This window comes from Stegodyphus dumicola, chromosome 8 (genome assembly GCF_044657685.1).
Source record: "Stegodyphus dumicola isolate Sdum_Otavi_A_Nest chromosome 8, ASM4465768v1".
NCBI lineage: Eukaryota > Metazoa > Arthropoda > Arachnida > Araneae > Eresidae > Stegodyphus > Stegodyphus dumicola.
This window is the reverse complement of record NC_140775.1, coordinates 101,321,023-101,340,410: the sequence shown is the minus strand read 5'-3', so window position 1 is coordinate 101,340,410 and position 19,388 is coordinate 101,321,023. Positions and strand designations below refer to the sequence as shown.

Sequence of the window (19,388 nt, the reverse complement as noted above, 5' to 3'; positions counted from 1 at the left end):
TTAATTTTAATGTGCATATTAATGTGTTTTATGTAACGGCTGTTTGTAATTTTTATATATAACATATGTACTACGTTCCCACACAATGTATTACATCAGTTATAGCCCCTGTATGGCCATGTAACAAATTTATTTAAGATCCAAATGAACTCCCGGTGCAGCCTCCTGGGGCTCCAGGAAGTTGATGTTTCTAGATAGTGGAGGGTGCGGGACATACGCCTGTTTACCTATGTTAAACACCAGGCGTCCCCGTCCTCCGTAACCTGTAACCTGGCCTGCACAGTTTCCAGATCTGTTACCCATTGAAAAACATCTAGTTATAGGTTGCTGAGAGACTTGCTTGCCACCCCTCTCCAGCTAATACGGTTGATGAAGTGTGGCATAGACTTGAAGCAGCATGGAATGAGTTGCCCAGTTCGACTTCATGCCTAACTAGGTAAGGGCCGTTTTAGATAACAAGGTTGGCAGTTATTTCTACTAATTTTGCACCTCTGTAAACCCCCAAACTGCTTGCAAATTTAACCACTTTATCTTCCTGCCATACTGTTTGCGTACAGTAAATATCTTTTTTGTATTTTCTTTCCTTCATGGTGTTGCAATTTTAATGTATTTTATTTTATTGTATTTTCTGGGTTTCCGAAATTTTTATTGCATTAACCTTGCCGATGTTATTTCAAGATAACTTAATTGGTTATGGACTGAGGTACAACATATTAGGAATGATACTTGACAACCCCTTAGAAAACAAGACACTTAACCGACCAATCCATCTAGCAGAAGGTCCATTGAGCCAACAGAACATTTAAGCGAAGTATCGGCCGACAGCTTATTTGGCCGACCTGTCCTTTATGCCATACAAATATGCCACGTTATTTTAATAAAAAAACGTCCATACTCAGCCGGCCAAAGGCCGCTTCCAAGGTCACAATAAAGAGGTGTATGGGCACGCATGTAATTTTTTGTTTTATTAAATGTTAGAAAAAATATGAATTGTACATGCATACGTGATACTCTACGCAAATAATAAAGCGAGTTAAAAAATAATTTTAGTACATCATGTAGTATACAAATAATAAAATAGTTTAGAAAGAAAGTAATATATGGCATAATATTAAAAATAATAAAACAGGTTGAAAAGAAGTAGTGTACATTTCTTCATATAAATTCAAATGCCTTTCTGTTCTGCCTGTCATAAATAATTTTCGGTATCCTGGTTTCTCTATTCTCGTTCCCTTTTCTTATTAACTAATTCTCCTCTGACAGTCTCCTCAGTTTCACTTTTGATATGATTTTACTCTTTTAAAATTTCCTTAATTATTTAATAATTCCTACATGAAATTGGCCAGTTAATTTTTCCAATCGTCAATACCATGCTTCCGCGTTATTTTGGGTTATAGTGGAAGAAAGTTTTCAGAGACAGACCAGATTGCGCGTGTAAACAACAGCGGCTATCTTTGAGTTCCTGCATTTCTTTCATTTCTGTTCCATATTCTCTATGCACAAAGGTTTTTCTAAAATCATGGGATAACTAAGCATCATTCGAAAAGAATACGTCTTATTAAAAAGTCGAAGCTTAGTACCATAGACTATTATTAGTCCCTTTTTCTGAATGTATCTATAAACTGCTTGTGACAAATGAAATGGCTTTCTGCATTTGTGTTTACATCCTTTGTAGAATCATTAGGTTTTCTTTGAAGCAGGATACGTGAAAAATATGCACTACCCTCCGCAGGTTTCGAACTGCAGACCTTCCGTTTCCGATCGAATCTTCCGATGCAGGCTCAGTTACATAATGAAGGCATGCCGAAAGAAGGGAGAAAATATTTCTCATACACAACCCTTTTAAAGGGCGCCTAGGTATGAGGAGACCCAATGGCAAAATCCTGTTGGTGATGAATTATCATTCACCACCTTTTAGTTCGTGTCCACTTGTAGAGTCATAAGATTTTTTTGAAGCAAGAAACGTGAAAAATGTGTAATATCCTAGCTGAAATTTGAACTGTGGATCTCTCGATTAACGCGTCGGACGTGCTATCCAGTTACACAACGAAGACACTTGGAAAGGAGGGAGAAAATACTTTATACGTTCATTGACTATTATTTTAAACTTGTCAGGATAAATTCTGACTTTTCCATAAACGAGATTATCGGCTCAACCAGCTCTTGGAAGAGCCTTTTATAAAGTTCTTCATCAAAGTAATTTGCTTAAAGATTCAAGCTAAATAAATATGACTATTTATTTATTCATTTACGGTTTTAATGGGAATAAGGTATTGAAATGGAGGATAACTGACCATTTGATGTGATAGCGTCATCTAAGACAACATGTCCGCTGTTCCTGAGAATTCTGTTGATGGATGATACGCTGGGAATGGACTGTTCATCGCACACTCGCTGATTTCTCAGTAGGTCTCGTATTTCCCATGCGAAGATGGATGGATTCTCTTGTTTGTAACGGAGAATTTTTCGCACAACGTGAGGAGTAGCCACTTGCTGCAGAAAAATAGAGATTTAGTATGTTTTCTGAGCGTACAAAAATTACAACGATGTTAAATAAAGCTAGCGTAGGATGATGTTAGTGTAATAAAAATTTCAGTGAAATACATAATGATTAGATAATGCAGAAATAATTGCTTACAGTTTTTTTTAAATAAATCAATCTTTTTGTTTTGGATCGACTTGGTCGAACTCCCAGTATTCAGCATAGAAAAAGGAAATTATGTTGTAGAGACATTAGGTTAATTGGAAGAGCCGGAGAAATGAAAAATGAGCAAATGCCTTCGCCGAGAATTGAACCGCGGACCTCTGGAATACGCGCCCAGCGTGCAGACCACTACAGCAGGAAGGCATGCCAAGAAGGCGGGAGAAATACCTTATATACTCTTCCTTTTAAAGGGCAACTGGGGTTTTTAGGGAACCCAATCGCCAAATACTGGGTTAGGAGAATCACCAAGCACAACCCTTTTAGTTCGGAAACCACTGTAGAGACATTAGGTATATTTTTGGAAGAAAGAGAATTGAAAAATGAGCAACACCTTCGCTGGGAATCGAGCTGCGAACCTCTGGAATATGCGCCCAGCTTGCAGACCACCACACAACGAAGGCACGCCAAGAAGGTGGGAGTAATACCCTATATACTTCCCCCTTTTAAAGGGCAACTGGGGTTTTTAGCAGACCCAATCGCCAAATCTTGGGTGTGGAGAGTCATCATCCACCACCCTTTTAGTTCAGGCGCCACTGTAGAGACATTAGGATTTTTTGGGAAGCAAGAGAGATTGAAAAATGAGCAACACCTTCGCCTGGAATCGAGCCGCGAACCTCTGGAATTGGCACCCAGCGTGCACACCACCACACCACGAAGACATGCTAGGAAGGCGGACGAAATACTTTATATACTCCCCCTCCCAAAGCGCTACTGGCTAATGGACCCAATAGCCAAATACTGGGTGAGGAGAATCATCGTCCACAAACCTTTAAGTTCGGGCGCCACTGTAGAGACATCAGGTATATTTTTAGATGCAGGAGAATTGAAAAATGAGCGTACGCCTTCGCCAGGAATCGAATCGCGGACCTCTGGAATACGCGCCCAGCGTGCAGACCACCACACCACGAAGGCACGCCAAAAGGGTGGGAGAAATACCTTATGACGTGAACGCAGAAAATACGGAATTGTCTCCATTAAAGTACTGAACTTCAGATTCTGATTTTAAAACTCAAAAATGATAAGATTTTTCTCTTTAAAAAATAAAATTAAAAAAAACAATGCTTGTTAATAATGTAAGGTAATAATTATTTGTATTAATATTTTGTTTATCATTAAAAAGATTGATAAATATCATTTATGAAATTTCTGAAAAATTTAACGCTCTCATTTTGCTGAAATGGTCAGACCTGGAAATCATAATAGTACATTCTAGAAACAATTATTTACGGACACTGCAAGTACATGCATAATCAACTATTTTTGATATGCAACTACAATAGAATATAATATTTTTTAAACAGTTTGCTACTTTCTTTTGTACAAAAATAAATATGTGCATTGGTTTAAGGTTTGCTGCAGCAAATTAGCAGTTTTTCTCTTCATAACTTTCAATAAATAGATGAAATAAGGCAATTTCTTAACAATAAATAACCAAATATATGAAAATAAAGCAAAATAAGTAAACGAAAACTAAAGAAAATATGTTGTTCATATATAAGAAATCGTCAGTTTTTCCGAGTTTAAAACACATAATTTGTTAACCTCTGAAAGGGAAATTTTGCATCGAACTGCATTTTTTAAAATTTCGGAACATTTCGAATTCTACAATTTTCCCAAAAGGTATATATTTATTTGCTGTTGTCGAAAAGCAACAGAAAAATTATGTAGGAAATTTGATTTGTTATATACAAAATAAAAGCATTTTAAATATTATTTAATTAAGACTAGGTATCTTTCCCGAAAGTACAAAATAGATTTCATTGCATTATTGATTATGGCAAAGCACGTCAGACGTACCTACCTAGGGAAGGAGTACATTCCTGAAAGTAAGGTCCCATTTCCACTACGTGTGATGATTACCATAGAAACGTCTTTGCATTCAATCATGATTTCATAGATATTTTATGATGGATTCTATCCTTTCGCACGTTTAATGATCAGCTATTTTATCCATTTCGTCACTGGTGGGCACTGGTTCGTCTTAAGGAGATCCCATCAAAGAAAAAGTGATGTATATATTACGAAAATTTTGACTTAGTCGTAGATGATGAAAGCTATATGTCTATAAATATGATGTAGTCACGGCTTATTGACACATTTTTTCATTTTTGGTATATTATTCACACAGCTGAATTGGCTCAACTCGCAGGCTCAATGTCCTCTAACTATAACAATGCATTCACATAGTAATTATAGCATAACAGCATATGAAGAGAACGCGACTCATAAAATGTTCGTTGATCAAGAGCATGCGTCAGAAGCGAAATTACAGTAATGAAATGTTCTACTATTGGTTGGTTACAAATTGTGATTTGAATACTTTTCGTAGCTATTGAGTAAAAGACTTCAGATTTACTCTTCTTGTTATTAAGTACTTACACATCGATAGCGTTATATACGAATTAAATGACAAAATTTAGTTTTGGAACCTCACACTTGAGGAAGACTTATTACTATCCTATGTTTAGGGTAACGGGAAAAATCAAATTAAAAAGGAGACTTAAGAGGCTATTAAAATCTAAAATTAGTATTTTGTCTTACATATTCCTTATCTCCCAAATCTGTATTACATCTTAATTGAAAAATATGTGAGAGATATAAATTTTGTAATTTCTATTGTTGAAATGATGTAAATTTATTGTTGACACAATCTGTTACAGTGTCTGTTACAGCTACACAAAAGAAACTCAAACTTATAATCGTTACACCGTGTCGTTCACAAAGCTCAATTCGGCCTCCTGAAGATATTTGAATCTTAAACTTAGTTGCCGTTATAATTAATGTTATGCATACAGAGATGCATCCTTTGTTTGTACCAATTTTGTATCTATCAAAGTATTTATATATATAACAGTCCAGTCTGCAAATATCAAGATTCCTTAATCTGTCAAATTCTGTTTATAAATCAGATTTAAACTTCTTCAGGTACAGATAGGATTTTTTTTAACTACATGATCATCTCTTAGGTTTTCAATTTGCCCAAAACCAATTCGATGATATTTAAGGTTCTGCATGCTCGGAATGCTTTCGTTATTGTAACAGTTTCAGCAAATATTAGAGTAATTTCTCATATTTTTGAAAATGCTGAAATAAGTTAATCAGATATAATATTCAAAAGAAATTCATTTGATTAAACACCAATTTCTAATGGTCGCATAGGACCGTTAGAAATTGGTGACAATCTAATAGTAATGATGGACAACTTAATAGCTAAAGTATTTATTTAAAACATCTATTTGTCAGAAATCAAAAAAGCTGTTTGTTATGATTTAGTTCCACTTGAAATAACTTCATTTAATTCGATATATATTAACAAGCTTTATTATTTGTTTATATTTTTTAATTAGAGGAGCATAAAAAAGGGGGAAGGAAAAAAAGGGGGGACAGTTCTACATTCCACTGGGCCGATTGAGAAAAATTCAAACTGCGCTTTCCATGTTTCAAAAGCGCGACTTGATTTATATATAGCATTGTTCTAACATAGGTATTTTGACACAAAATCGGACTTTGGATGAAATAACATACAAATCTTTTTTCATATTTCGATTCTACGGCTCAAATTATGCTTAGATGTTAAATTTTGGTGAGAAATTTGTGGAGAAATTTAAAAATTTATCGTTGCGCGTTTTTTTTCAGTTTGACCCGAGAATAATTCATTTGGCGAACTTCTTACTTTATAGCAACCTATTTTCCTGTCCACGAGCGGGAAAAAAAGTCATCATTCATACTTTTAAATAATTTTAACAAAGGGCATAAACCACATTGTCGTTATTATCGCTTATAATTACGCCAAATTTCTAAACGCGTCACAATGCAAATTCATGTATATCTTAGGAAATCTTTAGGTTTGAATAAAAAACTTTTAGTGTTTTGCAGATATGCTTAGAAATACATCTATTTTAAGATGATGGCAAAACTTTTATAGGTTATAATTCAAAAATATTTTCGAAAAATTCATAAACATTATTTAAAAATACGAATTTTAAAAATAAATCATAAAAAATGGACGAATTTTATTTGGAATTAACCTAAATTTCGCAATATGAAAGGAAGAATCAAATAAGTTTAATAAAAGAAGATATATTAATAAATATATATATATACATAACATTGAGGAACTGTTTTGAGAGCTAATTTTTAAAAACTACTCGTGCGATTTTTACAAAACTTCGCAGTTGGGCATAATTTGAGTCGTAGAATTGAAAAATGGAAAACAAATGACATGTCATTTCAGGAAAAGAACAACTTTGTGTCAAATTACCTTAGAAAAATGCTATATATAAATCTAATACATATCCTAAGTTACTCTTTCGAGACATGAAAAACACAATTTGAATTTTGTCAATCTGCCCAGCAGAACGGGAATATAAAACTTCTTCCTCCCCTTTTTTTCTTTGCTCAGTGCAAATAGCGTAAATTACTTACGAAGAATACCGGTATAGTGTTTAGCAAAAAGAACCTACTTTTCCCCTCCTCTGGAAGTCTCAAACTCAGGGAGCTAAATTACCACAATTTTGTTACCCGAAAGAAGTACATATCACTACTTACATTGTAAGAGACTGGAGACGAAAATTATGATGTATAATTGAAGATTTACCTTAGGTTTGCTGCCTCCAATAGAGCCAGGCTTAATGGATCCAGTCTCGTAGAAACGAGTCAAAATCTTAGAAACACAGCCGTGCGAGACTAGGAGTTGGCGAGATATGTCACAGGGCCTGACCCCCATCAGGGCCAGCTCCACAATTCGTCGACGGACGTAGTCTGGTAAAGGCCGCCCGTTCACGAATACCCCTCCAAGCTGATTCACACCAGCTTGCCCTGAAAAATAAATAAATACTTAATATTTTTGTCAAAATTACTGTTTCGAAGCACATTAATTGTTTACAGACATCTTTTCAAGACCCTCCTTAAAAAAAAGATAGAACTCAGCAGTATAAATTTTAGTGCTGTTATATCGTAAAGAATTATCTTATTCCTCTGTGAGCATCCTAGTTGTATAAGCGTTTAGAAAATCTATGTGGCAATTGAAAAATTCGTGTTCAAATAACTATGAGGATACAGATGGGTTTCCTCCACTTCTGTTTCAAAAGCTTATAGTCTTTTTTAAAAGTTGAAACCAGGTCTCGAATGAATAAGTTGTGTAAGTTTTGTTCTAAATTTTTCCATGTTCTTGTTTTATAAAGCGTTTGCAACCTCAAAGAAAAGAAAGGAGAGATAAAATACCAGAATGTGCAAATTAGGTAGGTAATTAAATAGCAGCAAGACGGGAACAAGAACTTTTGATTGACGTATTGCGTTGCTGTATTCAGACAGCTGCTTGCTTCATCTCACCTGCCGATTACTTCTTCCTGTCGATTACTAATTTAAGAAATCAAGAACCAAGGATTATATTTTTGGTCGATCATCCACCTCATCAGAATAAATTAAAATAAGAACAGAAACAGGAAATAGTACAGAAATAGATATTAAGGGTAATAAAGAGAAAATTTATGAAGAAGTGGCCCAAATATGCAATTTTTTAACATTAAGTAGAAGATAAATAATTTTTCTTTAGTAAATCCCTTTTGTGACACATAAACTTAAGGTGGCACGGAAAACAGCCTGTAAATTTATTCCGCCACTTTAAAATATAGGGGGAAAATCTTACGAATTCACTCAAATATTGCTAATGCTTATTAATTTAAGGTTTGTAAATTCGGAAAAGATGAGTAAAAGCAACGTTGTAAGCTAGTTCGAAGAAGGATTTTCTATTTAAAAATGAAATAAGGTGAAAATAAATTTCTTTTAAGATTTCAAAAGTAACTTATTTTTACTTCATTTTTTTATTCTTTTGCCGCTTTAAAAATTTTAAATGTTAGGAAGGAAAACACGAATTAAAAATACTTTTTTTTAATATTTTACTTAAATTTTTATAATTTTAAGACAATTTCAATACTATTTCAATTCATATAATGAAATAAAACTAATAGTTTTTGGTTTGGTTTTATATGACTATGGCAAAGCCTCGAGGGCTATCTGATTAAGGGAAGACTTGAATTGTCATTAAAAATTTAGTAACATAGGACAAATTTAGTAACATAGGATAAACAGTGCAAAGGATAAATTAGTAACATAGGGAAAATTTAATAACGTAGGATATGAGACTGGGTGCAATTTTCACGTTTCAGGAAAAAAAAAAGTCCGAGTGCAAATAATTTTCAAATAAAAAACATACCTGATCTTATTTTTTGCTCACCTGCAGCTTAGTTTTGATAAATCGATTGCCACAAGAGTGTAAAAGTTATGTTTAACACAATAGTGTATAATTAAACTCCATGATTTTATTGTCTTTAGTCTTCGGATGGCATTTTGAACTATAAATGTATTTAAGTCTGCGATGTCTAAATTTTAGTTTGTCTATTTTGTATCTGATTTTTTCAAGAACCATGTTATGATGAATGTTCAAAATCACAAAACGCGAAGATCCAGAAAGTAACTGTTGAAAAGAAAAGAAACTGCTAATCTACAGAAGAAGCTAAAACTACTAATACTGAGAGGAAACGAAATCGAGAATACTACTATTGTAAATGGAGGGAGTATAAATTTTAAGAAAATATAGTTAATAGTACTTATCAGGAAATAAAAAGAGAATATCACATGGTGAAATTAAATATAATGAATCAGATTTATTGTGTAGTTGGGATAATAGCGGTTAAATTTAAAAGTGATAATAAATATTTCCTGAAACTTCGTTGACTATAAATTAACATATTTTAGATCTATTGTAGAGACATTAGGTTTTTCTTGAAGACCGGAGGAATGAAAAATCAGCAACCGCCTTCGCCGGGAATCGAACTACGGACCTCTGGATACCGGGCCAGCGGTGCAGAACCACTACACCACGAAGGCACGCTAGGAAGGCGGAAGAAATACCTTACACTATAGCCGAAATAAACTAAACGTCGAATATTTTAGCATCGTATTGCATATTAATACTGTAACCGAAATGTTGATTAAATCGAAATTTAAAAGAATGATTTCTTTCGGAACAATAAAGAAAAGCTATTAGCTTACACTTACATTGCACTCTTCTCTAGTCTCATTCTCTGAGTTAATTTACTGAACATTACAAGATGAGATAAGAAATTTTCAGATCTAGTACTGCAGCATGCTAAAAGATGACAGTGCATGTTTGCTTTCGAAGTTAAGTTCCGATCTTCAAAGTCATTGTACTCAGAAACATAACTGTATTAACACCGGAAGTTTTATAGTGGCGTATTTGTGTTCATGTCATTGTAATTGTCTAAGGTTACATCATACACAGAAAGACAGAACAACAAGCCAATGCGAAATTTTGTATTAAACTAGGCAAATTGACCACAGAGACATTGAACATGCATCGGAAAACTTACAGCGATAACTTAAGAGGATATGAGTTCTACCGAATATTTCAAATATACAACAGGCATTTTCAGGACGGAAAGATTCTTTTGATGTCAATGAGCGGTCTGGAAGACCTTCCGTGGGTATCACTTTCGAAAACGTGGAATGAATTCGGGAACTTCTGCTTGCAGGCTGTCGACTGACATTCCAAACATTGTTAACGTGCACAAGATCAATGCAGACAGTTTTATCGTCGAAATTGGAACACGATATTTCGCTGCCAATCTTCCCTTGACTGGTATGATCTCTGAGAACAAGGTAGATTGTGTCGCAGTATAGCAAGATCTCCGTGAGCGTGACGCGAGTAATCTATTTTTCATTCTCCCCATTCCGAATCATCCCCTGTAACGAGGTCCAATATAAATCACAAAAGTTAGGGTCTCGCTCACAGAAAATGATTTTTAGGTCACATTTTTCTATAACAGAAACGCTGAATAGGTGTATAGCTGCACAATGACCCTATTTCAAATGAGATGATGTTCAAATTTAAATCAGTGATGCAGTTTTTTGTTAAAATAGTAAGTCTAGAAAGTTTTGGTACACTCTTATACCCGAATATAGAAGTTTGGAAGGCGAAGTTGGAGACTTACGTAATGAATTCGGGAAAATTGGCAGTAGTGCTTAAATCAATTAACCCATAATATAAATAAACGCATTTTAAACGCAAATAGTATATATGTGATAAATTTCAGTTTGGGATTTTAGAAAAAATAAATTCCATACATTTAACTGTCGAAGGGATCCGTTGTTCTAGCATGAAAATTTTTTTGCTTCCATTTGTTGTTGTTGTCTTGTCCATTTTACATGGAACAATGGTTGCCACAGCCTACTCCGAAGAGGTTGGACTTTTATTTTCCACCCCAATTTTGAGGACGAGCACCCAGGGGGGATCCGGGAGTCTCCCACCCTCTCCTCTTCCACCAATCCACACGAGAGGACGTTCGGTTCGCCGAATATTTGGAGTGTAGTCATGCCGCGCCAACACACCACGTTTACAACATCCATGTCTTACCCGTCGAACTCGGGGCCTTCGGTACCGTAGTAGGCTCTAACCACTATACCGGCTCGTATATGGTCATAGGGCAAACTTTGTTTTGCAAGGTGGACCGGGCTGCGCCCTAACAAAAACCGTCTGGGCGACTTTTTGCTTCCAGTAGAAAGCGTTGCCGAATGCACTACCATTTTACGCAAGCTCTTGCTCTCCTTCAGCATCCTGAGTTTATTTACATAAAAGTTGTGTTGCTAGTAGAGAAGAGTTTAATATATTCGGAGCTGGTAATTTCTCTCTTTTGTCGTAAATGCCAATAACATAATAACTTTTTTTTAACCTTCAGGTAAACCGATTTTTTGATCACCCTGGTTAATGTCAGTAACCTTTCACCTTTTGCTTTAATCACGCAATACAGCATACTTTTAAGAAGGATGTTCGGCATAAGTTTACTGCATTTTTATGCTAGTTAGCTAGTGTTCGCTAACTTGTGAACCTTCACAACAGTTCCTTGGCATATGAATGTCGTATGTTCACGAATATCAGCTTACAACTTTAGGGGAAAGCATTTCTTATTAAGGTACTCTTAACTCGAGGCATTTTTAGGTATCCTTGGGTGGGATTTTTATTTGCGTTTTTAATAAAGTTGTAGAGACATTAGGATTTTTTTGGAAGCAAGAGAAAGGAAAAATTAGCAACCGCCTTCGCCGGGAATCGAACCACGCACCTCTGGAATACCGGCCCAGCGTGCAGAACCACTATACCACGAAGGCACACTAGGAAAGCGGGAGAAATATCTTATAAAGTGTGTTTCGTCATAATCAATTAAACAAAAAACAATAACAAAACGAAAACATTAAGAAATTGTTTTTTCGAGTTAAAAATTTATCTTCATAAAAGTGTCACCTTCATTTAAGGAAAATCTTGTAAAGATTTCTAAGTAGACGAACACTGCCCGACAGACAGAACAGTTCTGGAAACCTTATGATGAAGCTTTCTTATGAAGCAGCATATCCTTATGTAATTGTATTGAATCAATTCCAGACTAAAAAATTTTCATCAAAATCATGAGTAAGAAACAGCCATGCAGCCACAAACTCGTATACTTAACCAATCTCAATGAAGAACACTTTGCATAAAAAATCCCGACACTCGTTGCAGTTTAAACAAATGCTACAAGAAAGCTCTCGAACTCTCAGACGTAGAGAAGGCATACTAGTGTTCCCAGCCAATAGCTGGTGCTTTGCATAGCCCCAAGCCAGGAAGTCGCTCTGTTATTAACTACTTTTCATAACAGTGCAAAAATTAAACAGATTGCTAGCATTTCTTCTGAAGTCTAGGGTTCTTAATTGATCGTTGATTAATGATCGTTTTTGTCTTCACAAGATGCATCGATTGACAAAATCGACAACATCCGATTAATAACGAGAATTTGCTAATAACGATAGGGGGTGATCCCTGCTTACTCAACTTTAACCTGCAATTATCTTCAAGGAAATGAAATTATTAAACGCTTGACTGTGTTGTTAGGAATATATTTAAGGGAAAGCCGCTTGTATTTTCCCAACTAAAACCTGTAATTGTAATAATCAAAATAAGTTATAAATAATAGGGTTCGCATTTCTTTTTTCCCCTTATCGGAGAGACTATTTTTTTTTTCTTTTACCAGGAATATCTATTTTACTGATAATCGTGCTTCTTTTCACATTAGTGATTCATTAGGTACTTTTCACTTTTAATCAATGCAGTTATGACTACATGTCTTATCGTTTGCACTTTTTTATTTGTAGCATTGAGGAGTTAAATCTACTACATAGCAAGCATCGTCAATTACATTATTAAATAATAGTCTGAGAAGTGTGGTGACTTTGTAATAGCCGAATTCAAAGTTGCAAAACTTATTCAATGTTTTTATTGAGAAGATATTTGGAATGTTTGTTTTCGTCACTTCGCTTATTAATTGTTCTTGTTTTAATAAAGAAATACCAACAAACTAGTATAAAAGCCAAATAGCTTAGCAGCATTTTAAAAATGCCAAAATTAGAAATAAATATTTTATTGGCACTGTATAGTTATGCTGTTTAACGCAAGACGTCAATAAATTACAATAGCTCTGATATGAAGATTTTATTATTTTATATGGGGATTTAAACTTTATAAAATTAAATGAAGATTAGTGGAACATTTTAAACTATACTTTCATACAGTTCTAGTTTCATTCAGTTTCATTCAGTTTCATACAGTTTTCTAGTATACAGAACTGTGCGTGTGCGACAGGGAATTCTGTTCGAGATAATTCACTTTGATAATTTCCTATTTAGAGACTCCTGATTGATTGCGCGAGTTCAATAAGCAAGAAAACTTTAAAATTTGTGAAGAAACCTTTTCATTAGTTTAATCTTGAACAAATGAATAACCTTCGTTCATATTATAAATACATATAAAAAGAGAAACTGGTTAACATTGATTAATTTAAAGATTTTTAAATTGCTTAAATTCAACCAGATTTCAGTCGGAACGATTCAGTATTCTTTGAAAGAAGTGTAAAGTCGTGTGCCTTTTCTTCCTCGAAAGCAAGTAATTCTGAGGATCAATTACGATAATTTTCAAGTTTTCATTCGCCATGAATCCCTTGCATCTGCTAATTAAAAGACGCGACAGATTTATGTAAATTGAGAGTTAAATTCTGCATAATACAGATTTATGCAGAATACAGCTACTATTCTAACATTATATTATAACCTAAATCCATAGTTAAAAAAGTAAATAAAGAAGTAGTCAATGTATTTCTGATAATTTAATGGTCATTATACTCATTCGCTGAGTCCATTCCTATTTAAAGGGAAATCTTTATAGTGAATCTCAGTTAAAGCCGGATTCTGGTAGGTTAGCCACATCACTCATAATTAAGAAACATACTTCAGAAATTTTTGTCATGTGTAAAGTGAACATTAGATCATTTCCTTCAGAAAGCTTATAGAGTTCCTCGCTTTGTAATACTAAGTTACTGTTGGAAGTGTAGAATCGTAAGAACTGATAAGCCTTTCCTGTCACACGAACTGAGTTCGTGTGACAGGAAACAACAAAATAGAAGGGTAAACTAGCCCTTTATTATTCCAACTAAGGTTTAACAAAACTCCGTCTTGGAGTGTACAATAAAGCCGACACTTGGGTTTTTAACTTAAGAAACTAAGAATAATACTAAACTAATCTAAACTAAAGAGATATAGTCGAAGCTATCAAAATTCTAACAGAGTTGGCCCCTTAACGTTAATAGACTGCGAAGCTATTAAAGGCCTAGCATGATAATAGCTTACGAAAGTGTAACCTAAAAAGGCGGACGCGTGTAGCCAGAATACCTGGTATTTCTCTCACTAAGACCGAAGAACTTCGCGGTTAAATACCGCTCTTCCTCATTATGTATTCAGACGTGATTCTAAAACTACGTTCTGGCTGGAAATAGTAAGTTGAAGTTAAGAATCTACAAGAAAGGAACTTTGTAGAGACATTAGGATTTTTGGAAGTCGGAGAGATGAAAAATTAGCAACCGCCTTCTCCGAGAATCGAACCACGGAACTCAGAAATACCGGCTCAGTGTGCTGGCCACTACACCACGAAGGCACGCTAGGAAGGCGGGGGAAATACCTTTTAACTTTAACTCAAAATTTAACTGTTAATAAAATTAACATAATCCTTACAAGCTTTTCGGTTTAAGGGGATAGCCTTAATGTGCATTGCCACAATCAAAACAAATAAGTAAATCTTCAGAAATTATAAAGACGGCGTCTACCCCCCAAAAAAGGCACAAAGACTTAAAGATATAAACATATATTTCAGAGGTATCACTAATTTAAACGTCTAAATATTTGAGACAGTTGAATAAGTATCTCAAAGTTTTTTCTATTCTTCCTATTTAAACTATTTTTAATTAAAATGGTGTTTTTAAACAATTTTAAAACGTCATGGTGTTAGAACGTTTAGACAATATAGACACCTGAAAGATACTATAGAGTCAAGGAAAAAGAACAGATTTTAGTCACGCAAATTCTTGATTACGCTGCAACATCATTATGATCAAGTTTAATCACTTGCTTCAAGCTATATAACTCCTTTTTCTTACTAAATGTTCTTTTTTTTTAACAATTACGTTCCTCCTTCCTCATTACTCTGTGATTTCAATGAGATTGCGTGATTCGGCGTCCCTAAAATTTGATTTTATTTTTCAAAACAAAACATTAAAATAAGGAAATGTCTACCACTTTAGGAGTGGAAACCATCTGCCACATTTTTAAACTGAAAGTTTTGTTTTATTGCTCGGAGTAATGACTAGCTTCTTTCGAATAACCGTGAAATGATTTTTGACACGCGTTTTATAGATAACTCATTTCCGTTTGCGCTGTTTTCACTAGAAAATAATTACTGTTTCTCTTATATTACATCGCCTCATTCCAGCCCCATACTTAAAATCGCATTATTTTCCTTGTAGATGAATTATTTATCCTCACCCCTCAGAGGACGAATTTGCTCTTCATCAAAGAGATAATCCAAATTCTACAAATATTTAGGATTACAATTCCTTTATATAAGTTTACAATTATCATACAGGATAACCTTATGGCCTAACTTATCAAGAGCCTCACACGTCTCATTCACCATCTAAAATTTTCGAGATTGTAAATTCAACTCAGTTTTATATATTTCTTTGCCTGCAGATCCTAAGTTACTTATTTATGTTTCGCATTCAATTACGCTTGACTTATTTGTGTGTCATCTATTAACATAAATATTAGTTAAGTAATCTATTTCATTTATTTCCTTGTTATAACAATCCCGTAGATTTAGAAATAACAATTAATAAAAAAACAAGTGACTAAAAATGAATGTATGTTGTTCTCAAACGCAGACCCTTTTTGTTGATTCTATGGAACAGATATTCTCAAGTTTAAATCGAAGCTACCTGATGTCTGTTTATGTTGATGGTTATAAGTCGAATAACTTAAAGATAGTAAAAATGAAAAACAGGTCTGATAAAAGGAGAATTTTTTCAATTTTTTTTTCTTCCGCTTTTGTGTTAAAGCTGATACGTTTTCGAAGACGTGTTTAAAGCAATTTGCCAAAAGTTCTCTAGAGATTTCTTCCCGTTTAATTCTTTCCATTAAAAATAAAGAATCTTGATTCTAATTTCTAACCACGAGCAATCATTCTAATCAACACATGTCGGTTCTTCTTGAACTACAGATCCTTAATAGTTCTGCTTCTACCATCGGCCGAGCCGTTAAGTCGCCGAATACCGGCGAACGGTTTGGCTGCATGAGCATTTTCGTGGCTTTTCCCCATGTGTAATCTGTATACGAGCTACTACTTTCCCTTAGAAAATCCTCCACGAAGGCATCCCTTCCTTTAGACAGATAGCCCTCGAGTGCTTTGCCGTAATTAAATAAACCAAACCAAATCTTGACAGTTCTGTACCTAAATTCCAAACGCCAAAGATCATCAGTTCCAATCAACGCCTGAAAGTCTCTCTTGAATAACTGCATTCATATGTTTTACGTCATTCTGGAAAATACTTTCAGAAGCCTCATTTAGTGGATTACGGCACGTCATAGATAATAGTTTATGTTGATGACATAAATATATGATTATTTTACAAGAATGAGAAAGAATAATGTTTTCCGTGCTTAGCTACCTCATGCAAAAGTAAAAATTTCTGCAGTTAAACATCCAAACACTTCAGAAAATACTAGTGCTTCATAAGGTCGTGTCAAATTTGTCTTCGTGAAATAGGTAATTTGTTAGGAAGTTTCTTCATAGAAAAAGCCAATATTGAAATTCTCTGTGTTTATTATTATTATTTTAATTTTCAGCAACAGCAAATGTCTTTACAAATGTCTTACATATACTACAGCAACTTACATATACTACAGCAACTGCTGTCTTACATATATTACAGCAACAGCAAATGCCTTACATATACTACATTCTTAGGAGTTTATAAAACTGTAAAATTATTAGAAGTCAACATCTGACATGTCTACAGTTGTGATCTGTCATTTGAAGACAGATTTCTAGCTCTCGTATGCTTCTATGTAGTAAGTAAATCTAGTCTTTGATTTGCTCTGGACGTCTTGAAATGCTTTTCATTGCATCACATCTTCGTATGCAGACTGTCAATATACATTGCAGTGTTATTAAATATTTATATCAGAAAAAGAAAAAATAAATTTATTAAGCACTTTTTTTTTCATTTTTGAACACATTTTTTCCTTTCTATTTCGTGCCATGCTTCGCAGAAAAGTTATTCGTTTCTTATCAACGACAACCCAACATACGCAATTATAATCTCTGATCACTCCTATTGATTTAACTCATCTGTATACACGCTGATTAAAATGACTGCTTCTCTACACTGGAGTGCAGAGGGAAAGGAGCTTGTATGACTAACATCTGCCGTTCAGTGCCTCTAGGCGACCTCCAGTTCAAATTGTCACTTTCGAGCAGGTGTTAAGGAGAAACCAACAAGGATTCGGAAATAAGAACTGCAATTAGAGTTCGCGCTCAGTTCTTGGAATAAGCAAGCCATTATTCCCCCCACAGACGTCGAAAGTGGTCAGTTTGGTAGTTGTTTCATATATGTTCAATGAAATGTAAGTAGTTAATTTTATCCGACGAATTTTTACTGATGTTATCATATTTATAGATTTGTAGATTTATTCATTATTATTTTACTATTAGTTTCATTTAATTAGGTGTTTGCACGAGTTATATACTGCGATTTTATGAAATTTTTCTTGCAGTTTTCCTGCGACCTTGCTTTGTAAGCACGTTTCGGAAATGGAGACTAACGATTTTAAAATCTGTTTAAGTCTAACTACTGGGAATTTTCCTACTGCGCATTATTTTTTAAAGTTTGCTTTATTATAATAGGTACTAAACTATTATTCCATAAAGGAAATGATATAGAGCAGAAAATTTTTAAGATTTTATGGAATAAATACTGAAATGTATTAGGACTCAAACTCTCGTTAAATAATAAATTTGCAACGCAACATCCAAATTGTGCAGAAAAATCCCTATCATTTACCAGATTCGGTTCTACAAAAGTTAGTTTTTAAATATGGAATTGTTTTATCGAAATAGAATATGTACTTTTAGTGTCATTTATCCTTTATGAGAATTACAAAAATTGCTAAAGAACCATACAACAATTTTTTTCACAGTAATAACGATTTCTGTGGATTTTGTTTTTCTATGTTTAATGATTCGTTCATAAATTTTCTCTTATATATTGTAAAATGATTGTTACTTCATTTCTCTGCTGCCGACCTGTCTTTCCTTTTTATTTTCTACAAAGTAAATTTTTTCTTTGCATTTTATTTTAAATTCTTAAAAGTGTAGAGCAAGAATAGCAAAATGAACCACAGAAACTAGAGTAATTTTTTTTCTATCATTTCCCACCGACATTTATTCTTTTGCAAGAAATAGATTTCACGAAGAATTGCGAGAAATTGGTAGGAATGCATTTCTATTACTAGCACACAGAATTCAAAGTCAGTTAATGAGAAATATTATTCATTTCACTTAAACGAAATGAAAATGCTTGAATATTATACGTATTTAACATCAGAGCTAACGTACACATATTTCTATAAAAGAGCAAAGTCTGCAGTTTTGAAGGACTGTTAGCTGCAGTTAAAAATGTATCAGATTTCCTTACAATTTTTGTTATTTATTTTAAAAATACTTTAATGTTTTATAATTAGGAAATTAATGCCAACAATAAGATATTATTTTTAAACACCTTAATATTGATAATGAATACCTCAATAACATTTGTAATTATAAATATTACAATTCTACCACATTTATTAGAATTATTAATAAATACACCTTAATGCTGTATATTAATAAATTTAAATAATAAATAATAATAACATTATAATTAGAGTAGAGTGGATTATTACTATTATTATGTTTTATCAAAAAGGTGATCGCTGACAACTGTAATCAAACTCCATATTGTTCTGCAACAGCTATAAATCATTGCACAGCTGAAAAATTGCGAGATACAGTGGAGCACCGTTTATACGTCTTTCAAGGCTTCATTTACCGGCAGCGTACAAAATGAGAAAGACATATAAATGAAATTTTAATTTACAATGGTAAACATATATATATATATATATTCTCTCTTTCTCTCTCTCTCTCTATATATAGAGAGAAATATCTATATCTATATCTATATCTATATATATATTCTCTCTTTCTCTCTGTATC

The 19,388-nt window shown here is 33.8% G+C and overlaps 1 protein-coding gene across 1 annotated transcript in view; it reads right to left on the bottom strand.

The window, feature by feature from the left end:
• Window positions 1-2,236: 2,236 nt before the first annotated feature.
• LOC146995912 (paired box pox-neuro protein-like) overlaps window positions 2,237-19,388 on the bottom strand; it is a 92,611-nt gene continuing 75,459 nt past the window's right edge. Inside the window, exons 3-4 of the mRNA XM_085823007.1 lie at window positions 7,302-7,540; window positions 2,237-2,493 (exon numbers count right to left, since the gene is read on the bottom strand). Coding sequence (XP_085679133.1) covers window positions 2,257-2,493; window positions 7,302-7,540 — 476 coding nt within the window. The 3' untranslated portion in view covers window positions 2,237-2,256. The remainder of the gene's footprint in view (window positions 2,494-7,301; window positions 7,541-19,388) is intronic.